Source organism: Salvelinus namaycush, unplaced genomic scaffold (genome assembly GCF_016432855.1).
Source record: "Salvelinus namaycush isolate Seneca unplaced genomic scaffold, SaNama_1.0 Scaffold62, whole genome shotgun sequence".
Lineage (NCBI taxonomy): Eukaryota > Metazoa > Chordata > Actinopteri > Salmoniformes > Salmonidae > Salvelinus > Salvelinus namaycush.
Window position 1 is genome coordinate 327,762 of NW_024061331.1, and position 26,015 is coordinate 353,776.

Sequence of the window (26,015 nt, forward strand, 5' to 3'; positions counted from 1 at the left end):
ATGTCTTGATAAATAACACAAATCAATCTATATTGATTGTTCTCATGTATATTTGTGTGTGTTTGTGTCTTAAGTTTTGTCTTCTGAATGTTAATAAATACACAGACGATCTTGTTCATTAGTGTGATGATTTTTATTGGTTTGTGATGATTAAAGTTGAAGCAAAGCAGCTGCAGGGATCATCTCAACAGACAGTAAAGATTCTATTTTGGAATGACTGGACAGCAGAACATCCAGAGGAACAGAATGAGAGTTCTACAGAACACCAGCTAGAGTTCTACATTCTAGGACAATTCCAGCCACCAGCCAGTAGTGTGCAGGATCCAGACATGACATCATGCCATGGATGTAATACCTCCTGGTGTCTAACTTTAACAAGACTTGTACCCCTAATGCATCCATAGTATTACTATCTTTCTTTCATCTGGTGGAAATGGGTTTCTGAGTCCTACTCAAACTGAGACCAGAATTAATTTATGATTGAACTGACTGAACTGGACATTCAATGTGAATGCAGTCTAATTATCATATTATATTAAGTAGCCTATTGAATCCCAGCCTGAATATTCAGTAGCCTATAGCAGGGTCAGGACTGAATATTCAGTAGCTTATAGCAGGGTTAGGGTAAGAACTGAATATCCAGCAGCCTATAGAAGGGTCGGGAAAGAATATTCAGTAGCCTATAGCAGGGTTAGGATAAGTACTGAATATTCAGTAGCCTATAGCAGGGTTAGGATAAGGACTGAATATTCAGTAGCCAATAGATAGATAGATGTCCACCAGAGCTGTTGCCAGATAATTGAATGTTCATTTCTCTACCATATGCCACCTCCAAAGTTGTTTTAGAGAACTTGGCAGTACGTCCCAACCGGCCTCACAACCGCAGACCACGTGTAATCACGCCAGCCCAGGATCTCCACATTCGGCTTCTTCCCCTGCGGATCATCAGCATCTATAATAACCATCTATAATAAAGCCCTTTTGTGTGAAAACCTCATTCTGAGTGGCTGAGCCTGGCTCCCCAGTGGGTCGGCTTGGCTTCCAAGTGGGTGGACCTATGCCCTCCTAGGCCCAGCCATGGCTGCACCCCTGCCCAGTCATGTGAAATCTGTAGATTAGGGCCTAATTTATTTATTTATTTCAATTGATTAATTTCCTTAAGTGAACTGTAGCAGAGAAAAATCTTTTACATTGTTCCATGTTGCGTTTAGATTTTTGTTCAGTATAGTTAGAAAGAGTGATAGGTAGATAGCGTGATCGATCGATAGTACACCAGGGTAGGGTACGGTACTCCTGCATTTGGTCATGTTGCTTGACTGTTCAGAGTGGTGGCGGTGGTGTTGCTAGAGGTGTTGCTACGGGGCTCCAGCCTCATTTTGATTGGTCGTTTTGGCATCAGCAGAATCTGCTTGTCCATCTCCAACGGGATCTATAGAGAATAACAGAACAGAACAGAACCTTGGTTGTCCATCTCCAATAGGATCTATAGAGAATAACAGACCATGTTAAAACAGGTGCTGACAATTTTAAAAAGGCGCTGACCATGTTAAAACCGGCGGTGACCATGTTAAAACAGGCAGTGACCATGTTAAAACAGGCGCTGACCATGTTAAACAGGCGGTGACCATGTTAAACAGGCAGTGACCATGTTAAAATAAATGGTGACTATGTTAAAACAGGCTGTGACCATGTTAAAACAGAAGGTGACCATGTTAAACAGGCAGTGACCATGTTAAAATAAATGGTAACCATGTTAAAACAAGCTTTGACCATGTTAAAACAGAAGGTGACCATGTTAAAACAGGCGCTGAAAATGTTAAAACAGGGGATGATCATGTTAAAAAGGTGGTGACCATATAACATGTGCAAATCATGTTAAAACAGGCGGTGACCATGTTAAAACAGGTAGTGACCATGTTAAAACAGGTAGTGACCATGTTAAAACAGGTCCATGTTAAAACAGGTAGTGACCATGTTAAAACAGGTAGTGACCATGTTAAAACAGGTGGTGACCATGTTAAAACAGGTAGTGGCCATGTTAAAACAGGTGGTGACCATGTTAAAACAGGTCCATGTTAAAACAGGTAGTGAACATGTTAAAACAGGTAGTGACCATGTTAAAACAGGTGCTGAACATGCTACAAATGATGGTGACCATGCTAAAACAGGTGGTGAACATGTAACAGGTGCTGACCATGCTAAAACAGATGCTGACCATGTTAAAACAGGCGCTGACCATGTTACAACAGGTGGTGGCCATGCTAACACAGGTGCTGACCATGTTAAAACAGGCGCTGACCATGGTATAACAGGCGCTGACCATGTAATAACAGGCCTTCCTCTGTGTAGAGGTCCTGGATGGCAGGCAGCTTAGCCCCAGTGATGTAGTGGGCCGTACGCACTACCCTCTGTAGTGCCTTGCAGTCGGAGGCTGAGCAATTGCTGTACCAGGCAGTGATGCAACCAGTCAGGATGCTCTCTATGTTGCAGCTGTAGAACCTTTTGAGGATCTAAGGACTAAAACAGTCGCTGACCATGTTAAAACAGGCGCTGACCATGTTAAAACAGGTGCTGACCATGTTAAAACAGGTGGTGACCATGTTAAAACAGGCAGTGACCATGTTATAAAACAGGTGCTGACCATGTTAAAACAGGTGCTGACCATGTTAAAACAGGTGCTGACCATTTTATAAAACAGGTGCTGACCATTTTATAAAACAGGTGCTGACCATGTTAAAACAGGTGGTGACCATGTTAAAACAGGTGTTGACCATGTTAAAACAGGTGGTGACCATGTTAAAACAGGTGGTGACCATGTTAAAACAGGTGGTGACCATGTTAAAACAGGTGGTGACCATGCTAAAACAGGTACTGACCATGTTAAACAGGTGGTGACCATGTTAAAACAGGTGCTGACCATTTTATAAAACAGGTGCTGACCATGTTAAAACAGGTGCTGACCATTTTATAAAACAGGTGCTGACCATGTTAAAACAGGTGGTGACCATGTTAAAACAGGTGTTGACCATGTTAAAACAGGTGGTGACCATGTTAAAACAGGTGGTGACCATGCTAAAACAGGCAGTGACCATGTTAAACAGGTGGTGACCATGTTAAACAGGTGGTGACCATGTTAAAACAGGTGGTGACCATGTTAAAACAGGTGATGACCATGTTAAAACAGGTGGTGACCATGTTAAAACAGGTGATGACCATGCTAAAACAGGTGGTGACCATGTACTTAAACAGGTGGTGACCATGTTAAAACAGGTGGTGACCATGTTAAAACAGGCGGTGCCCATGTTAAAACAGGTGCTGACCATGCTAAAACAGGTGGTGACCATGCTAAAACAGGTGGTGACCATGTTAAAACAGGTGCTGACCATGTTAAAACAGGTGGTGACCATGTTAAAACAGGTGGTGACCATGTAAAACATTTGCTGACCATGTTAAAACATTCGCTGACCATGTTAAAACAGGCGCTGACCATGTTAAAAAAGGTGCTGACCATTTTATAAAACAGGTGCTGACCATTTTATAAAACAGGTGCTGACCATTTTATAAAACAGGTGGTGACCATGTTAAAACAGGTGGTGACCATTTTATAAAACAGGTGCTGACCATGTTAAAACAGGTGCTGACCATGTTAAAACAGGTGCTGACCATGTTAAAACAGGTGCTGACCATGTTAAAACAGGCGGTGACCATGTTAAAACAGGCGGTGACCATGTTAAAACAGGTGCTGACCATGTTAAAACAGGTGGTGACCATGTTAAAACAGGCAGTGACCATGTTAAAACAGGTGCTGACCATGTTAAAACAGGTGGTGACCATGTTAAACAGGTGGTGAACATGTTAAAACAGGCAGTGACCATGTTAAAACAGGTGGTGACCATGTAAAACAGGTGGTGGCAAGTGCAGCCTCTATCTACGAATGATAGGGATGTTTGATGATGTCATATTCTGTCTGCTCAGGTGAGCGTCTCACCTCGGTCTCGTCGCAGACGGAGAAAGTGAAACTCTGGAGGATCTCGACCATGGCGAGTTTGATCATGATCAGGGCGAAGCGCATCCCAATACAGTTCCTGGGCCCCGCCCCAAACGGCATGTACGTGTACGGATCAATAGACTCCTTGTTCTCCTTACTGAACCTGGACAGGGAGAGGGCAGACACATTGCACATTGTATTGTAGTTGATTTGTGGTTGTGGTTCAGACACATAACACATTGCACTGCAGTATTATAATGCAAAATGAAAAAATGCTATTGTGTTTGTATTGTGGTTGTGTTATGGTTGTATTAAGGTTGTGTTATGGTTACACTGTGGTTGTTTTAAGGTTGTGTTATGGTTGTACTGTGGTTGTATTTTGGTTGTACTGTGGTTATGTTATGGTTGTATTATGGTTGTACTGTGGTTGTATTTTGGTTGTACTGTGGTTATGTTATGGTTGTATTAAGGTTGTGTTATGGTTGGATTGTGGTTACGGTGCGGTCCAGTACCTCTCTGGTTTGAACTCCTCAGGGTCGGGCCAGATCTCTGGGTCACGGTGGAGGGTCCACGTGGGAACCATGACAATGCAGTCTTTGGGGATGACGATGCCGTTGATCTCCACCGTCTTCTTGGCGATCCTATCCAGTCGCGGGGAGACGGGGTACAGTCTCAGAGTCTCGTTCAACACACAGTCCAAATAGTCCATCTGCATCAGCGCTTCGTACTGGATAGGAGCCTGCACCATGGATACATACACATCAGTACCTCACCACATCTGGCACCGGGGTTACATACACATCAGTACCTCACCACATCTGGCACCTACACAGTATCTACCTCCTCCTGCAGTTTGGTCATGGTGTGGGGGTTACCTTGTTGGGGAACACAGTATCTATCTCCTCCTGCAGTTTGGTCATGGTGTGGGGGTTACCTTGTTGGGGAACACAGTATCTATCTCCTCCTGCAGTTTGGTCATGGTGTGGGGGTTACCTTGTTGGGGAACACAGTATCTATCTCCTCCTGCAGTTTGGTCATGGTGTGGGGGTTACCTTGTTGGGGAACACAGTATCTATCTCCTCCTGCAGTTTGGTCATGACATGGGGGTTGGTTGCCAGGTTATAGGCCAGGAAACTCATCGTACTGCTGCAGGGCTCGTAGCCGGCGAAGATGAAGATCATGGCCTGAGACAAGATCTCATGATCAGTCAGTCCTGTGGAGGGAGAGAGAGAAAGAGAGAGAGAGAGAGACCAAGATAATAGTTTGTAACAGGTGTGTGTTTGTAACAGGTGTGTGTTTGTAACAGTAGTTTACAGGTGTGTGTTTGTAACAATAGTTTACAGTTGTGTGTTTGTTACATTATTTTACAGGTGTGTGTTTGAAACAGTATTTTACAGGTGTGTGTTTGTAACAATAGTTTCCAGGTGTTTGTAAGGCAGGTACCTTTAGTCTGTTCCTCTCCTGTCTTTGTGTCGCTGTCTTTCTGAGAGTCGATCATCAGCTGTAAGAAATCCACCCGATTCTGGAAGCAGAAAGACATGAGGTCAAATCCATCCAATCACAACCAACACAAACAGATTCTAATGGATCTGGTCCAATCACAACCAAGACGAACAGATTCTAATGGATCTCGTCCAAACACAACCAACGCAAACAGATTCTAATGGATCTCGTCCAATCACAACCAACACAAACATATTCTAATGGATTTCGTCCAATCACAACCAACACAAACAGATTCTAATGGATCTCGTCCAATCACAACCAAGACGAACAGATTCTAATGGATCTGGTCCAATCACAACCAACACAAACATATTCTAATGGATCTGGTCCAATCACAACCAAGACGAACAGATTCTAATGGATCTCGTCCAAACACAACCAACGCAAACAGATTCTAATGGATCTCGTCCAATCACAACCAACACAAACATATTCTAATGGATCTCGTCCAATCACAACCAACACAAACAGATTCTAATGGATCTGGTCCAATCACAACCAACACAAACATATTCTAATGGATCTCGTCCAATCACAACCGACGCAAACAGATTCTAATGGATCTCGTCCAATCACAACCAACGCAAACAGATTCTAATGGATCTCGTCCAATCACAACCAACACAAACATATTCTAATGGATCTGGTCCAATCACAACCAACACAAACAGATTCTAACATGAATGTAGATGTTTGGGTCCCAATAATAGTGTTTTTAAATTCAACATATTATCGATATGGACATTTCATATTGGTGCCAATCACTAGTTAATAAATTACATAGTTACATAGTTTTATAGTAAATAAATACACAATATTACAATACAAATATAAATGTACAGAATTAAATATCAACATAACAATCAAATATAAATATAAACCATGTTTACAGTTGAGTTCCCAGTGTCACGTCCAGATTTGATCTTAGCCAGCGAGGCGTAAAAGAAGTCAAACGCCGCAGTCGGGAAGAAAGAAAACTTCATCTTCTCCAAGATAGGACCAGTGAAGGGAAACAAAGCTGGGGAAGGAGACGTGGGGAGAAGAGGAGAGGAAGAGGGGAGGACGGGAGAGGAGAAGAGAAGAGGAGAGGAGGGGAGGACGGGAGAGGAGAAGAGGAGAAGAACAATTTATAGAAAGGTATACAACTTCATATGATTAAAAAGTACAAGTCTGCGTCCGTGTGTGTCTGTGCATGTGTGTGTGGTCTCACAGACTAGGAGGAACAGTGGGTTTAAAAGGTCAAACTTGATCATCTTCTTGACGTTGGAGACGAAGGGGTCTGAAGGGTTGTTCAGAGAGTCAATGTCCACACTGAAGGCTGTGCTGGTGACCACGTCCATACTGTAGGGCCCAAAGAACCTGCAACAAAAACACAATTACACACCACACAACTACCAACCACACAACTACTGACCACAACCACTGACCACAACCACACAACTACCGACCACAACTACTGACCACAACGACACAACTACTGACCACAACTACTGACCACAACTACTGACCACAACCGCACAACTACTGACCACAACTACTGACCACAACCACAACTACCGACCACAACTACCGACCACAACTACCGACCACAGCTACCGACCACAGCTACGGCCACATCTACCGACCACAACCACCGGCCACAACTACCGACCACAACTACCGACCACAACTACCGACCACAGCTACCGGCCACAGCTACCGGCCACAACTACCGACCACAGCTACGACCACAACTACCGACCACAACCACCGGCCACAACTACCGACCACAACTACTGACCACAACCACTGACCACAACCACACAACGACAGACCACAACTACTGACCACAACCACACAACTACTGACCACAACTACTGACCACAACTACCGACCACAACTACCGACCACAACTACTGACCACAACCACACAACTACTGACCACAACTACTGACCACAGCCACCGACCACAACTACCGACCACAACTACCGACCACAACTACCGACCACAGCTACCGACCACAGCTACCGACCACAGCTACCGACCACAACTACCGACCAATTAATTAATTTTAACATTAATAATTGATAATATTTCAACCGGACGGTAAACTATTCAATACAAGAGAGAAAGAAAATGTCGAGCTACCACTGTGGCGCGCATGAACTAATGGAAGGACATCTGGCAGTCCACTGACGCGATGTGATAAATCTCGCTCATTTTTCAGAATAAAAGCTTGAAACTATGTCTAAAGACTGTTCACACCCTGTGGAAGCCACAGGAAAAGGAATCTGGTTGATATCCCTTTAAATGGAGGAAAGGCAGGCAATGGAACAGGGATTTTTCAAAATAAGAGGCACTTCCTGGTTGGATTTCCTCAGGTTTTCGCCTGCAAAATCAGTTCTGTTATACTCACAGACAATATTTTGACAGTTTTGGAAACTTTCGAGTGTTTTCTATCCTGATCTGTCAATTATATGCATATTCTAGCATCTGGGTCTGAGAAATAGGCCGTTTACTTTGGGAACGATATTTCTCCAAACATAAAAATAGTGCCCCCTAGCTTCAAGAGGTTTTAAGAGCTGCTGTTCGAATGAATGCTTAAGAGCCTGCTGCTGCCTACCACCGCTCAGTCAGACTGCTCTATCAAATAATATACTTAATCATAATATAATAAACACACAGAAATACGAGCCTTTGGTCATTAATATGGTCAAATCTGGAACCTCTCATTTCGAAAACAAAACGTTTATTCTTTCAGTGAAATACGGAACCGTTCCGTATTTTATCGAACGGGTGGAAACCCTAAGTCTAAATATTACTTTTACATTGCACAACCTTCAATGTTATGTCATAATTACCTTTAATTCTGGCAAATTAATTACGGTCTTTGTTCGGAATAAATGGCCTTTCAACAGTTCGCAACGAGCCCGGCGGCCCAAAAATGATGCATATACCCTGACTCTGCTTGTACTGAACGCAAGAGAAGTGACACAATTTTCCTAGTTAATATTGCCTGCTAACATGAATTTATTTTAACTACATATGCACGTTTAAATAAATATACGTGTGTATTGATTTTAAGAAATGCATTGATGTTTATGGTTAGGTACGTTATCGCAACGATTGTGCTTTTTTCGCGAATGCGCTTTTGATAAATCATCAAGTTGAAGTAGGCTGTGATTCGATGATAAATTAACAGGCACCGCATTGATTATATACATTCTTCTTTTAATAAACGAAGAACACTTAAACAAACTAACAAAACAAAACGAACGTGGCGCTATAAACACTGAGTGCTGACATGCAACTACACATAGACAATAACCCACAAACCCAAAATGGAAAATGGCAACCTAAATAGGATCCCCAATCAGAGACAACGATAAACAGCTGCCTCTGATTGGGAACCAATTCAGACCACCATAGACCTACAAAATCCCCATAGATAAACAAAAACCCTAGACAAGACAAAAACACACATACCCACCCTCCTCACAACCTGACCTGACCAAAATAATACAGAAAACATAGAAAACTAAGGTCAGGGTGTGACAGCTAGTTAACCTAGTAATATCATCAACCATGTGTAGTTAACTAGTGATTATGTGAAGATTGATTGTTTTTTATAACGTAAGTTTAATGCTAGCAACTTACCTCGGCTCCTTGCAGCTGTAACGGATGTGAAATGGCTAGCTAGTTAGGGGGTACGCGCTAGTAGCGTTTCAATCAGTTACGTCACTTGCTCTGAAACCTAGATGTAGTGTTGCCACTTGCTCTGCAAGGGCTGCGGCTTTTGTGGAGCGATGGGTAACGATGCTTCGTGGGTGTCAGTTGTTGATGTGTGCAGAGGGTCCCTGGTTCGTGCCCGTGTCGGGGCGAGGGGACGGTACTAAAGTTATACTGTTACACAGCCACAAGGTCCTTCTGATGCTGCACTCGCGTAACAGGTGGTCAGCCTGCCACGCAGTCTCCTCGTGGAGTGCAATGTAATCGGCCATAATCGGCGTCCAAAAAGGCCAATCACCGATTGTTATGAAATCTTGAAATCGGCCTTAATTAATCGGCCATGTAATCGGTCGACCTCTAGACCACACAACTAATGACTAAAAATAGTGACCAGCTGGCAGTTTCATTAAATAGTACCCGCAAAACACCAGTCTCAATGTCAACAGTGAAGAGGCGACTCCGGGATTCTGGCCTTCTAGGCAGAGTTCCTCTGTCCAGTGTCTGTGTTCTTTTGCCCATCTAATCTTTACTTTTTATTGGCCAGTCTGAGATATGGCTATTTCTTTGCAACTCTGCCTAGAAAGCCAGCATCCCGGAGTCGCCTCTTCACTGTTGACGTTGAGACTGGTGTTTTGCATGTACTATTTAATGAAGCTGCCAGTTGAGGACTTGTGAGGCGTCTGTTTCTCAAACTAGACACTCTAATGTACTTGTCCTCTTGCTCAGTTGTGCACCGGGGCCTCCCACTCCTCTTTCTATTCTTGTTAGAGCCAGTTTGCTCTGTTCTGTGAAGGAAGTAGTACACAGCGTTGTACGAGATCTTTAGTTTCTTGGCAATTTCTCGCATGGAATATATGTTATATATATGTTATAATATATATATGTATGTATGTGTATTACAATTAAGACTCAGAGGTGTAAGGTGAAAAGCCAGAGGTCAGAGGTTAGGAATCAGGACTCACTCCTTCACTACGATGGTCTGGTCTTTATCTGCCTTCTTCTTCATTCCATTCAGCAGGGTAGCAGAGTGCTGCTTCATGATACCAAACATCTAGAGGAGAGAGAGAGAGAGAGAGAGAGAGAGAGAGAGAGGTAGAGAGAGATAGAGAGAGAGAGGGAGAGAGGTAGAGAGATTGAAGTAGAGAGAGAGAGAGGTGGAGAGAGGGAGAGGGAGAGAGGTAGAGAGAGAGAGGTAGAGAGGTAGAGAGATAGACGTAGAGAGAGAGAGGTGGAGAGAGAGAGAGGTAGAGAGAGAGAGAGAGAGAGAGAGAGAGAGAGAGAGAGAGAGGTAGAGAGGTAGAGAGATAGACGTAGAGAGAGAGAGGTGGAGGGAGGTAGAGAGAGAGAGGTAGAGAGAGAGAGAGAGAGGTAGAGAGAGAGAGAGATAGAGACAGAGAGAGAGAGAGGTAGAGAGAGAGAGAGAGGTAGAGAGAGAGAGAGAGAGAGAGAGAGAGAGAGAGAGAGAGAGAGAGAGAGAGAGAGGTAGAGAGAGGTAGAGAGAGGTAGAGGTAGATAGAGAGGTAGAGGTAGATAGAGAGGTAGAGGTAGATAGAGAGGTAGAGGTAGAGGTAGAGGTTAGCAGTGCTGTTTCATGATTAGGGTTGAATGGACATAACCCGGATACCGAGATTAATGCACAAAACCACTCCCTTTTCCTGGGATAAATAACTAAGAGAAACCAGTAAATTAGGCTCCTTAGCTCTTGGATTCCCATTCAGGAACAGCTAGACAAGAATAGCTTGCTGGACATTTAGGCTCCTTAGCTCTTGGATTCCCATTCAGGAACAGCTAGACTAGAATAGCAAATGCAAATGAATTACTTAAAAACCATACAATGTGATTTTCTAGATTTTTGTTTTAGATTCCCTCTCTCACAGTTGAAGTGTACCTATGATAAGAATTACAGACCTCTACATGCTTTGTAAGTAGGAAAACCTGCAAAATCGACAGTGTATCAAATACTTGTTCTCCCCACTGTATATAGATATATATAGAGTTGAAGACAGAAGTTTACATGCTGTAACGATTGTCCTCCTCCTCTTCGGAAGAAGAGGAGGAGTAGGGATTGGACCAAAGCGCAGCGTGGAATGTGGACATAATGAAGTTTATTAAAGTAAAGACGAAAACCGAAAACACTTCAACAAACTACAAAATAACAAACGAACGTAGACAGACCTGAACTATGAGAACTTACATATAACACGAAGAACGCACGAACAGGTACAGACTACAACAAACGAACGAACAAACCGAAACAGTCCCGTGTGGTGCAACATACACAGACACGGAAGACAACCACCCACAAACAAACAGTGTGAACAGCCTACCTTTATATGGTTCTCAATCAGAGGAAACGTCAAACACCTGTCCCTGATTGAGAACCATATAAGGCTAATTACAAATGACCTAAACATAGAAACACAAAACATAGAATGCCCACCCCAACTCACGCCCTGACCAACTAAACACATACAAAAATAACAGAAAACAGGTCAGGAACGTGACAGAACCCCCCCCTCAAGGTGCGAACTCCGGACGCACCACCAAAAGTCTAGGGGAGGGTCTGGGTGGGCATCTGTCCACGGTGGCGGCTCAGGTTCTGGGCGTGGTCCTCATCCCACCATAGTCACTCCCTGCTTCCGTATCCCCCTCTCAATGACCACCCTCCAAATAACCCCACCTAAATTAAGGGGCATCACCGGGATAAGGAGCAGCACCGGGATAAGTGGCAGCTCCGGACTGAGGGACGGTAGCTCCGGACTGAGGGACGGCAGCTCCGGACTGAGGGACGGCAGCTCCGGACTGAGGGACGGCAGCTCCGGACTGAGGGACGGCAGCACCGGACTGGATGGCGGATCCTGACTGGCTGGCTCTGGCGGATCCTGGCTGGCTGGCTCTGGCGGATCCTGGCTGGCTGGCTCTGGCGGATCCTGGCTGGATGACGGCTCTGGCTGGTCATGGCTGGATGACGGCTCTGGCTGGTCATGGCTGGATGACGGCTCTGGCTGGTCATGGCTGGATGACGGCTCTGGCTGGTCATGGCTGGATGACGGCTCTGGCTGGTCATGGCTGGATGACGGCTCTGGCTGGTCATGGCTGGATGACGGCTCTGGCTGGTCATGGCTGGATGACGGCTCTGGCTGGTCATGGCTCGCTGACGGCTCTGGCTGGTCATGGCTCGCTGACGGCTCTGGCTGGTCATGGCTCGCTGACGGCTCTGGCTGGTCATGGCTCGCTGACGGCTCTGGCTGGTCATGGCTCGCTGACGGCTCTGGCTGGTCATGGCTCGCTGACGGCTCTGGCTGGTCATGTCTGGCGGAAGGCTCTGGCTGATCCTGTCTGGCGGAAGGCTCTGGCTGGTCATGGCTCGCTGACGGCTCTGGCTGGTCATGTCTGGCGGAAGGCTCTGGCTGATCCTGTCTGGCGGAAGGCTCTGGCTGATCCTGTCTGGCGGAAGGCTCTAGCGGCTCCTGTCTGGCGGAAGGCTCTAGCGGCTCCTGTCTGGCGGAAGGCTCTAGCGGCTCCTGTCTGGCGGACGGCTCTGAAGGCTCATGGCAGACGGGCGGCTTTGCAGGCTCATGGCAGATGGGCGGCTTTGAAGGCTCAGTACCGACGGGCAGTTCATGCGGCGCTTGGCAGACAGACAGTTTAGACGGCGTTGGGCAGACGGGCAGTTCAGGCGCCGTTGGGCAGACGGGCAGTTCAGGCGCCGCTGGGCAGACGGGCAGTTCAGGCGCCGCTGGGCAGATGGCAGACTCTGGCCGGCTGAGACGCACTGTAGGCCTGGTGCGTGGTACCAGAACTGGAGGTACCGGGCTAAGGACACGCACCATCAGGCTAGTGCGGGGAACAACAACAGGGCACACTGGACTCTCAAGGCGTACTATAGGCCTGGTGCATGGTACCGGAACTGGTGGTACCGGGCTGAGAGCACGCACATCAGGGCGAGTACGGGGAGAAGGAACAGTGCGTACAGGGCTCTGGAGACGCACAGGAGGCTTGATGCGTGGTGCCGGAACTGGAGGCACTGGGCTGGAGACACGCACCACAGGGAGAGTGCGTGGAGGAGGAACAGGGCTCTGGAGACGCACTGGAAACCTGGTGCGTGGTGTAGGCACTGGTGGTACTGGCCTGGAGCGGGGAGGTGGCGCCGGAAAAACCGGACCGTGCAGGCGTACTGGCTCCCTTGAGCACTGAGCCTGCCCAACCTTACCTGGTTGTATGCTCCCCGTCGCCCGACCAGTGCGGGGAGGTGGAATAACCCGCACCGGGCTATGTAGGCGAACCGGGGACACCCTGCGTAAGGCTGGTGCCATGTAAGCCGGCCCGAGGAGACGCACTGGTGGCCAGATATGTAGAGCCGGCTTCATGGCACTTGGCTCAATGCTCAATCTAGCCCTGCCAGTGCGGGGAGATGGAATAACCCGCACCGGGCTATGCACACGTACAGGAGACACCATGCGCTCTACTGCGTAACACGGTGTCTGCCCGTACTCTCGCTCTCCACGGTAAGTACAGGGAGTGGACGCAGGTCTCCTACCTGACTTCGCCACTCTCCCTTTTATCCCCCCCCCAAGAAATTTTTGGGGTTTACTCACAGGCTTCCTACCGCGTCGTCGTGCTGCCTCCATTCGCCGGTATCCCTCCTCGCACTGCGCCAGAGAATCCCAGGCGGGCTCCGGCACTCGCCCTGGGTCGATCGCCCACCTGTCGATCTCCTCCCACGTAGTGTAGCCCAGATCCTTCTCCTGCTTCCGAGCTAGCTCCTCGAAACGCCGCCTCTCTGCTTTCACTGCCTCCTGCTCAGCTTTGGGGCGGCGATATTCTCCTGGTTGAGCCCAGGGTCCCTTTCCGTCCAATATTTCCTCCCAAGTCCACGAATCCTGGTTCTTTGGCCGCTGCTGCTGGTTCCTCTCACGCTGCTTGATCCATGGTTGGTGGGTGGTTCTGTAACGATTGTCCTCCTCCTCTTCGGAAGAAGAGGAGGAGTAGGGATTGGACCAAAGCGCAGCGTGGAATGTGGACATAATGAAGTTTATTAACGTAAAGACGAAAACCGAAAACACTTCAACAAACTACAAAATAACAAACGAACGTAGACAGACCTGAACTATGAGAACTTACATATAACACGAAGAACGCACGAACAGGTACAGACTACAACAAACGAACGAACAAACCGAAACAGTCCCGTGTGGTGCAACATACACAGACACGGAAGACAACCACCCACAAACAAACAGTGTGAACAGCCTACCTTTATATGGTTCTCAATCAGAGGAAACGTCAAACACCTGTCCCTGATTGAGAACCATATAAGGCTAATTACAAATGACCTAAACATAGAAACACAAAACATAGAATGCCCACCCCAACTCACGCCCTGACCAACTAAACACATACAAAAATAACAGAAAACAGGTCAGGAACGTGACACATGCACCTTATCCAAATACATTTAAACTCAGTTTTTCACAATTCCTTACATTTAATCCTAGTAAAAAATTATTGTTTTATGTCAGTTAGAATCACCACTTTATTTTAAGAATATGAAATGTCAGAATAAAAGTAGAGAGAATAATTTATTTCAGCTTGTATTTCTTTCATCGCATTCCCAGTGGGTCAGAAGTTTACTCAATTAGAAGTTTAGCTCAATTAGTATTTGGTAGCATTGCCTTTAAATTGTTTAACTTCGGTCAAACGTTTTGGGTAGCCTTCCACAAGCTTCCCACAATAAGTTGGGTGAATTTTGGCCCATTCCTCCTGACAGAGCTGGTGTAACTGAGTCAGGTTTGTAGGCCTCCTTGCTCGCACACGCTTTTTCAGTTCTGCCCACACATTTTCTATGGGATTGAGGTCAGGGCTTTGTGATGGCCACTCCAATACCTTGACTCTGTTGTCCTTAGCCATTTTGCCACAACTTTGGAAGTATGCTTGGGGTCATTGTCCATTTGGAAGACCCATTTGTGATCAAGATTTAACTTCCTGACTGAAGTCTTGAGATGTTGCTTCAATATATCCACATAATTTTTGTTCCTCATGATGCTATCTATATTGTGAAGTGCACCAGTCCCTCCTGCAGCAAAGCACCCCCATAACATGATGCTGCCACCCTTGTGCTTCACGTTTGGGATGGTGTTCTTCGGCCTGCAAGCCTCCCCTTTTTCCTCCAAACATAACGATGGTCATTATGGCCAAACTGTTCTATTTTTGTTTCATCAGACCAGAGAACATTTCTCCAAAAAGTACAATCTTTGTCCCCATGTGCAGTTGCAAACCGTAGTCTGGCTTTTTTATGGCGGTTTGGAGCAGTGGCTTCTTCCTTGCTGAGCGGCCTTTTGGGTTATGTCGATATAGGACTCATTTTACTGTGGATATAGATACTTTTGTACCCGTTTCCTCCAGCATCTTCACAAGGTCCTTTGCTGTTGTTCTGGGATTGCACTTTTCGCACCAAAGTACGTACATCTCTAGGAGACAGAATGCGTCTCCTTCCTGAGCAGTATGACGGCTGTGTGGTACCATGGTGTTTATACTTGCGTACTATTGTTTGTACAGATGAACGTGCCACCTTCAGGCGATTGGAAATTGCTCCCAAGGATGAACCAGACTTGTGTAGGTCTCCAATTTTTTGTCTGAGGTCTTGGCTGATTTCTTTTGATTTTCCCATGATTTCAAGCAAAGAGACACTGAGGTTGAAGATAAGCCTTGAAATACATCCACAGGTACACCTCCAATTGACTCAAATTATATCAATTAGGCTATCAGAAGCTTCTAAAGCCATGACATCCTTTTCTGGAATTTTCCAAGCTGTTTAAAGGCACAGCCAACTTAGTGTATGTAAACTTCTGACCCACTGGAATTGTGATACAGTGAATTATAAGTGAAATAATCTGTCTGTAAACAATTGTTTTTAAAATGACTTGTGTCATGCACAAAGTAGATGTCCTAACCAACTTGCCAGAACTATAGTTTGTTAACAAGAGATTTGTGGAGTGGTTGAAAAACTAGTTTAATTGACTCCAACCTAAGTGTATGTAAACTTCCGACTTAAACTGTAATTTCATACTCCAGAATTCGACATTGCTTATCCTAATATTTCTATATTTCTTAATTCCATTATTTTACTTTTAGACTTGTGTGTATTGTTGTGTATTGTCAGAAATTACTGCACTGTTGGAGCTAGGAACACAAGCAATTCACTACACCCACATCTGCCTAAATATGTGTTAGCGACTAATACAATTTGATTTGATTTAGGTTTGAGTTCATAACAAGCTATAATGAGTTAATAAAGAGTTTATAACAAGCTATAGTGAGTTTATAAAGAGTTTATAACAAGCTGTAATGATTTAGTAAAGAGTTTACAGCAAGCTATAAAGAGTTTATAACAAGCTATAATGAGTTAATAAAGAGTTTGTAGCAAGCTATAAAGAGATTATAACAAGCTATAATGTGTTAATAGTTTATAACAAGCTATAATGAGTTAATAGTTTATAACAAGCTATAATGAGTTAATAGTTTATAACAAGCTATAATGAGTTAATAAAGAGTTTATAACAAGCTGTAATGAGTTAGTAAAGAGTTTATAACAAGCTATAATGAGTTAATATAGAGATTATAACAAGCTATAAAGAGTTCATAAAAAGCTATAATGAGTTTATAAAGAGTTTATAGCAAGCTATAAAGAGTTTATAACAAGCTATAATGAATTAATCAAGAGTTTATTACAAGCTATAATGATTTAATAGTTTATAACAAGCTATAAAGAGTTTATAACAAGCTATAATGCGTTTGTAAAGAGTTTAAAGCAAGCTATAAAGAGTTTATAACAAGCTATAATGATTTAATAGTTTATAACAAGCTATAATGAGTTAGTTAAGAGTTTATAACAAGCTATAATGAGTTAGTAAAGAGTTTATAACAAGCTATAATGAGTTTGTAAAGAGTTTAAAGCAAGCTATAAAGAGTTTATAACAAGCTATAATGATTTAATAGTTTATAACAAGTTTTAATGAGTTTATAAAGAGTTTATAACAAGCTATAATGAGTTAGTAAAGAGTTATAACAAGCTCTAATGAGTTTATAACAAGTTATAAAGCGTTTATAACTTGTTGATAAAACATAGAAAGGGAGAGATGGAGGGATGGTTCTACCTCTTTTAGTCGTCCAGAGGTAAAGGAAGGTGAGAGGACACTGCGGATCCGTTTCCATGTATCGTCCTTGGCAACGGACAACGCATCAAACATCTCGCCGTTCAGATAGAAGTCCTAAAACATGGAGGACAGTTGTATTAATTCTTGTCAATATGGGGGCGCTGTTTCCACTTTGGAAAAAATCGTGCCCAAATTAAACTGCCTCGTACTCTATGGATATGCATGCACTGCATACGCCTTCCACTAGATGTCAACAGGCAGTGGAAGGTGGAATGGGGTGTCTAGCTTGATCTGAGGTCGAACAAGAGCTCTTGGAATGACGTGTCCAGAATTTCCTTTCTCTACCTAGGCGCGGGAAGCACCTCCCTATTGTCTTATGATAAGCGTTCGGTATACACGGCTAATATCTCCGGCTTTGTTTTTATTTGATACATATTAGAAAAACATCATAAAGTAGTTTTTTTCAACCGAGTTTCATCAGTTTATTCAACGTTTAATGGGACTTTTGGAGTTTTCCGTTCTCTGCGTCGAGAAAAATTGGGAACGTCATCAACATTGGCTAGCCTTGTGGAGCGAATTCGACAGGAGAGAAGGACATTCTAAAACCAAACAACGATTTATTCTGGACAAAGGACTCCTTGTACAAGATTCTGATGGAAGCTCAGCAAAAGTAAGAACAATTTATGATGTTATTTCGTATTTCTGTGGAAAATGTTGAGTCCTATTATTCGCGTTTTGGCGGGCGCTGTCTCGCTATAACGTAAGCTGTTTGTTATGGTAAAGTTATTTTTAAAAATCTAACACGGCGGTTGCATTAAGAACTAGTGTATCTTTCATTTGCTGTCCAACATGTATTTTTTAGTAAAGTTTATGATGAGTTCTTTGGTCAGATTAGGTGAGTGTCCAAAATTGCTCCGGACAATTTGGTGAATCGATGCTACATATTCACAATGTATAACCACGGTTTGCAGCTCTAAATATGCACATTTTCGAACAAAACATAAGTGTATTGTATAACCTGATGTTATAAGACTGTCATCTGATGACGTTGGTCAAGGTTAGTGTTTAATTTTATATATTTTGCTGGTTTTTGCGATCGCTACCTTTTGCTGCTAATAAATGCATTTGTGTGTTTGGCTATTGTGGTAAGCTAATATAATGCTATATTGTGTTTTCGCTGTAAAACACTTAAAAAATCGGAAATATTGACTGGATTCACAAGATGTTTATCTTTCATTTGCTGTACACCATGTATTTTTTCATAAATGTTTTATGATGAGTATTTAGGTATTTCACGTTGCTCTCTGTAATTATTCTGGCTCCTTTGGTGATATTTTTGATGATAGCTGCAATGTAAAACTATGATTTATACCGCAAATATGCACATTTTCGAACAAAACATACATTTATTGTATAACATGTTATAAGACTGTCATCTGATGAAGTTGTTTCTTGGTTAGTGACTAATTATATCTCTATTTGGTCGGTTTTGTGATAGCTACCTATGCGGTAGAAAAATTGTGAAAATATGCGGTTGAGTCTTTTGCTATTTTGGTTAGCTAATAGAAATACATATTGTGTTTTCGCTGTAAAACATTTTAAAAATCGGAAATGATGGCTGGATTCACAAGATGTTTATCTTTCATTTGCTGTATTGGACTTGTGATTTCATGAAAATTATATTATATGATATCCCTGTCGCGTTAGGCTAGGCTATGCTAGTCAGCTTTTTTGATGAGGATGCTCCCGGATCCGGGATGGGTAGCAATGAAAGGTTAATTATCAAACATCTCACCGTTCAGATAGAAGTCCTAAAACATGGAGGACAGTTGTATTAATGATCAAACAGCTCAACATTTAGACAAAGGTACTAAAACATGGAGGACAGTTGTATTAATGATCAAACAGCTCAACATTTAGACAGAAGTACTAAAACATGGAATCATAGTATTTACATAATTTTCACACTACTTTAAAATGTATGAATAATGAATGCCACAAATAATGTATTAATAATATCAGTAATAATGTTAGGATTATTATTATTCAGATTATTATTAGGGGATGTGTGTGTGTGTGTGTGTGTGTGTGTGTGTGTGTGTGTGTGTGTGTGTGTGTGTGTGTGTGTGTGTGTGTGTGTGTGTGTGTGTGTGTGTGTGTGTGTCTCACCCTGTGGTTGATGAAAATGTTGTAACACTCTTTAATCAGGACGGTCTTGATCATGCTTTTGTCCATGATACACAGAACAGGCTGCCTCCCATCATAGATCCTTCACAGAGGAGAAACACACATGGCTTTAACCACTATATATACACCTACATGATACACAGAACAGGCTGCCTCCCATCATAGATCCTTCACAGAGGAGAAACACACCTGGCTTTAACCACTATATATACACCTACATGGAACAGGCTGCCTCCCATCATAGATCCTTCACAGAGGAGAGACACACCTGGCTTTAACCACTATATATACACCTACATGGTACAGGCTGCCTCCCATCATAGATCCTTCACAGAGGAGAAACACACACCTGGCTTTAACCACTATATATACACCTACATGGTACACAGAACAGGCTGCCTCCCATCATAGATCCTTCACAGAGGAGAAACACACCTGGCTTTAACCACTATATATACACCTACATGGAACAGGCTGCCTCCCATCATAGATCCTTCACAGAGGAGAAACACACACCTGGCTTTAACCACTATATATACAACTACATGGTACAGGCTGCCTCCCATCATAGATCATTCACAGAGGAGAAACACACAGGGTTGTATTTGCTGTATTGTCTGTTCAGATGTGTAGGGGGAGACTAGACGAAGCTTACATAACCAACCCATGAAGTAAAATGTATTGCCTCTTAAAGGGAAAGTAATCTAAAAGCAACTGAATGTAATCGGATTACGTTACTGAGTTTGGGGTAATGTTGGACAGGTAAAACTAGTAACTGAATGTAATCAGATTACATTACTGAGTTTGGGGTAATGTTGGACAGGTAAAACTAGTAACTGAATGTAATCAGATTACATTACTGAGTTTGGGGTAATGTTGGACAGGTAAAACTAGTAACTGAATGTAATCAGATTACGTTACTGAGTTTGGGGTAATGTTGGACAGGTAAAACTAGTAACTGAATGTAATCCGATTACGTTACTGAGTTTGGGGTAATGTTGGACAGGTAAAACTAGTAACTGAATGTAATCAGATTACATTACTGAGTTTGGGGTAATGTTGGACAGGTAAAACTAGTAACTGAATGTAATCAGATTACATTACTGAGTTTGGGGTAATGTTGGACAGGTAAAACTAGTAACTGAATGTAATCAGATTACGTTACTGAGTTTGGGGTAATGTTGGACAGGTAAAACTAGTAACTGAATGTAATCAGATTACATTACTGAGTTTGGGGTAATGTTGGACAGGTAAAACTAGTAACTGAATGTAATCAGATTACGTTACTGAGTTTGGGGTAATGTTGGACAGGTAAAACTAGTAACTGAATGTAATCCGATTACGTTACTGAGTTTGGGGTAATGTTGGACAGGTAAAACTAGTAACTGAATGTAATCAGATTACATTACTGAGTTTGGGGTAATGTTGGACAGGTAAAACTAGTAACTGAATGTAATCAGATTACATTACTGAGTTTGGGGTAATGTTGGACAGGTAAAACTAGTAACTGAATGTAATCAGATTACGTTACTGAGTTTGGGGTAATGTTGGACAGGTAAAACTAGTAACTGAATATAATCAGATTATGTTACTGAGTTTGGGGTAATGTTGGACAGGTAAAACTAGTAACTGAATGTAATCAGATTACTTTACTGAGTTTGGGGTAATGTTGGACAGGTAAAACTAGTAACTGAATGTAATCAGATTACGTTACTGAGTTTGGGGTAATGTTGAACAGGTAAAACTTGTAACTGTAATGGATTACATTTAGAAAGTAACCATGCCAACACTGGAAACCCACACATTTAACCACCTCTTTTAAAATTACATAGAAAACATTATTCTAGTTGTGGTTGATATTATTAATATTTTTCATGGTCACATGACAGCGCGAGCAGGTGATGAATTGTAAGGAAAGAGCATAGAACAGTTGTGAGTCATCCTAGTACGGTACAGCCAACTGAACTCACCCCCAGATTCTCCCGTACTTCTGAAAGCACTCTGTGTCAAAGTTAGCGATGCCCTGTAGAGAGACAGAGAGAGAGACAGAGACAGACAGACAGACAGAAAGATAGATAGAGAGAGACAGAGAGATAGATAGAGAGAGAAGAAACAGCTGATTCATGCCCTAGGAGGTCACATAGGTGTGTCTTACACCTGAACAGAGAACACACCTGAAACAGGTGACGGTTGAGGAGGGTTTGTTCTTTTCTATGGTCCCCAGGGTCAAAAACACAACTTCTAGACTGATCATGTCACATATGATATTTTATTTATCTATTGTTTAAACAACCTACAAGTCCTCTTTTTCCTTCTCAATGTATTGTTTTATATGGGTGGAAATAACACTATTGTTTAAAATATGAGATGTTTATTCTGAACGGGTACTAACCTTTCTATACTCCATCATTGTGCCAAAGTAAGGTAGGGGTTTGGGACCAGGGACACCCATCTTAGTGAACACACCATAGGGCCAGTACCCATACCTGTACACACACACACACACACACACACACACACACACACACACACACACACACACACACACACACACACACACACACACACACACACACACACACACACACACACACACACACACACGTTAACTAGTAATATGTTCTAGAGAAGTATACAAAATATATAACTTATCTTGCATTGTTGGAAAAGGACCCCTAACTAAGCATTTCACTGTTAGTCTACACCGGTTAACTTCGATAAATGTGACAAATAACATTTGATTTGATTTGAAGACCTTACACTACAATGATGGTGATGAGGAGGGCCAGGAGGGTCCAGGTCTCAGCAGAGAAGTATGGCAGAAAACTCATCATCTCTCCTCCGGTTCGGCTCCCTGCTGCTTCTGAAAACAAAGGCTCCGTTTTCTCTCAGGCTCGTTCGAGTTCACTTCTCCGATGGTCTGACAGGTTTTGAGTTGTTTTTTTCTGTCCGGTTCTAGTGTGGTTCTTCTGTGCACGCGACAGATCTCGACTACCGACCGTTGCTGTTCTCCGTACTCTGTTTGAGACCGTGCAGGTTGCAAGGGATTATTGTATCCCGTCGGAGAAGCACCTGTGTGATGCTAGCTAGAATAATGATGAGCCACAATGGATTTTGCGCTTCGCCTTCAAAATAAGAGTCCCATACTGAAACTAATGCAAATGGCAGATTTGGACAAGATAATTCTACACAAGGTTAGAATGTTGTTATATTTGAATTAAGAAAAATACAATAAGCAGTTAAATTGACACACAAAACATAGTGGAAGTAGCACTGTGGCTGTATTAGAATTGCTTTGGGACTTTCTTCTATTGCACTGTACAGCGTTACCTCTGGATCTTGGGTCCATTAAATGTGAAGAGTTTACACAAATATTAGCATCGTAGCTCTTATTGCAGGACTTTAACTGTGGGAAATCACCTCAAAAAATCACCTCAAAAAAATAAGAACATTTAACCTTTATTTAACTAGGCAAGTCAGTTAAGAACAAATTCTTATTTACCCCGGCCAAACCCAGACGATGCTGGGCCAATTGTGCGCCACCCTATGGGACTCCCAATCACGGCCGGATGTGATACAGCCTGCATTCTAACCAGGGACTGTAGTGATGCCTCTTGCTTAGAGATGCAGCGCCTTAAACCACTGCGCCACTTGGGAGCCCTGTACATTGGGGAGCCCTGTACATTGGGGAGCCCTGTACATTGGGGAGCCCTGTACATTCAAATATGAATGTTCAATAGGCACTATAGACTGAATTGTGAGGTGATTTCCCACAGGTAAAGTCCCGCAAAAAGAGCTGCGATGCAAATATTTGTGTAAACTGTTTAGAATTGTAATCTGTGGGTGTCAATGAGTAGGCTGGTACCCCATGTCACAAACCCAAGATCCATAAGGCTGGTACCCCATGTCACGAACCCAAGATCCATAAGGCTGGTACCCCATGTCACGAACCCAAGATCCATAAGGCTGGTACCTCCTGTCACGAACCCAAGATCCATAAGGCTGGTACCCCATGTCACGAACCCAAGACCCATAAGGCTGGTACCCCATGTCATGAACCCAAGATCCATAAGGCTGGTACCCCATGTCACAAACCCAAGACCCATAAGGCTGGTACCCCATGTCACAAACCCAAGACCCATAAGGCTGGTACCCCATGTCACGAACCCAAGACCCATAAGGCTGGTACCCCATGTCATGAACCCAAGATCCATAAGGCTGGTACCCCATGTCATGAACCCAAGACCCATAAGGCTGGTACCCCATGTCACGAACCCAAGATCCATAAGGCTGGTACCCCATGTCATGAACCCAAGACCCATAAGGCTGGTACCCCATGTCATGAACCCAAGATCCATAAGGCTGGTACCCCATGTCATGAACCCAAGACCCATAAGGCTGGTACCCCATGTCATGAACCCAAGACCCATAAGGCTGGTACCCCATGTCATGAACCCAAGACCCATAAGGCTGGTACCCCATGTCATGAACCCAAGACCCATAAGGCTGGTACCTCCTGTCACGAACCCAAGATCCATAAGGCTGGTACCCCATGTCACAAACCCAAGACCCATAAGGCTGGTACCTCCTGTCACGAACCCAACCCCCATAAGGCTGGTACCCCATGTCATGAACCCAAGATCCATAAGGCTGGTACCCCATGTCACGAACCCAAACCCCCATAAGGCTGGTACCCCATGTCACGAACCCAAGATCCATAAGGCTGGTACCCCATGTCACGAACCCAAGACCCATAAGGCTGTACACTGAAGGTCTGTTTCAGTCCTGAAAACTATACATCCACAGGGCAATTTCAACAGATTTTTTGGGGGGGCATCAAATTAACAAATGATTGTCTTTTGTTAAATTTATTTAACAATATTCCAAACTTGTTTCGAATTATCTTGTCCAATTGTAGCATGATTCCATTTGCATCCGTTTGCATCAGTTTCAATGGGTAACTTTTATTTTGAAAACCCGAATTCTACTATTGTTGTTAAAGGCAAATGTTATTCACGACACACACGCTATAAAGAGATACGAGGGACACTGTGTGAGAGGTGAATGCGAAGCAGGGAGATTGATTTTCCCTTTTGTACTTTAACTATTTGCACTTCATTACAACACTATGTGTAGACATAATATGACATTTGAAATGCTTGAATTGTTTATTCCACTTGTGTTTATTATCTATTTCACTTGCTTTGACAATGTAAACATATGTTTCTCATGCCAATAAAGCCCCTTAAATTGAATTTAAATTGGTGAATGATCGACAAGAGAGAGCAGGGGCATATTCATTATGGAAACCGTGTAATGTTTAAGAACTAAATGGAAGCAAACGGAGCAAAATTTGATAAAGAAAAAAAAAAAATTGATATTAGATAAATACAGGTAGGTCCCTCCACGTTTCGTTCGGTTTGCTTCCGTTTATTAAATGTTTTGCAACTAGGCCCCTGGCAGAGAGAGGGGATAACTTTGATTGCAAGAGACTTATGAGGTCATTTCTTTATTGTCTGAAGATTGAAGCCATGTGGAAAAGTGTTCATATGGATATTTACTTTGTTCGAAAGGACGGTTAAAATCAAAAATACAATAACAAGATAGCTCACTTCCTCGTTACATTAGGAGACTCACCAGAACGCACTCTTTCTCTCTCACTCTCGCGCGCACACACGCACGCACGCACGCACGCACGCACGCACGCACGCACGCACGCACGCACGCACGCACGCACGCACGCATGCACACACACACACGCGCGTTAACTCCGACACAGCCACTCAGCTGTAATCGTCAGTCCTGGTGCCGTGCCAACAGTAACAACACAGCATTTTCCACTCACAACAGTCAATCACAGATCGAACAATGAGCCAGATGTTTCACCGGATGGATACATCTGAAGCATCCGGCTGGTATTTCCACTCCAAATATGGTGATGAGAGGAAATCCAGTGGCTGTCAGTGGGAGAAGACGGAGCGAGATTCTCATTGATGAAACATAATATCTCGGTAGGTTTCCTGTTTCCCAAACTAGAATCTGTTGTCGACTTTACCTCCCTGCCTATAGACAGAGACTAAAACAGGAAGCTCCCGCGCTCAGGTCTGTTCAACGCTGGTCCGACCAATCTGATTCCACGCTTCAAGATTGCTTCGATCACGTGGATTGGGATATATTCCGCATTGCGTCAAACAACAACATTGACGAATACGCTGATTCGGTGAGCGAGTTTATTAGCAAGTGCATCGGCGATGTCGTACCCACAGCAACTATTAAAACATTCCCAAACCAGAAACCGTGGATTGATGGCAGCATTCTCGCGAAACTGAAAGTGAGAACCACTGCTTTTAATCAGGGCAAGGTGACTGGAAACATGACCGAATACAAACAGTCTAGCTATTCCCTCCGCAAGGCAATCAAACAAGCTAAGCGTCAGTTTAGAGACAAAGTGGAGTCGCAATTCAACGGC

At 43.6% G+C, this 26,015-nt stretch overlaps 1 protein-coding gene across 2 annotated transcripts; it reads right to left on the minus strand.

Annotated features, from left to right (window-relative positions):
• Positions 1-114: 114 nt before the first annotated feature.
• Positions 115-22,609, minus strand: LOC120042129 (cytochrome P450 3A27-like). Of its 2 annotated transcripts, XM_038986989.1 has the most exons (13): positions 22,307-22,609; positions 21,939-22,032; positions 21,517-21,569; positions 19,529-19,628; positions 17,360-17,473; positions 10,166-10,254; positions 6,705-6,853; positions 6,385-6,512; positions 5,432-5,510; positions 5,041-5,201; positions 4,501-4,727; positions 3,989-4,151; positions 115-1,429 (listed from the first exon to the last, which is right to left on the minus strand). In XM_038986989.1, the coding sequence occupies exons 1-13, from the start codon at positions 22,378-22,380 to the stop codon at positions 1,304-1,306; spliced, it is 1,557 nt and encodes a 518-aa protein (XP_038842917.1). In that variant the 5' UTR covers positions 22,381-22,609; the 3' UTR covers positions 115-1,303. The 2 variants fall into 2 exon arrangements, with proteins under 2 accessions (XP_038842917.1, XP_038842918.1); XM_038986990.1 differs by lacking the exons at positions 21,517-21,569; positions 21,939-22,032.
• Between the last annotated feature and the right edge of the window lie 3,406 nt (positions 22,610-26,015).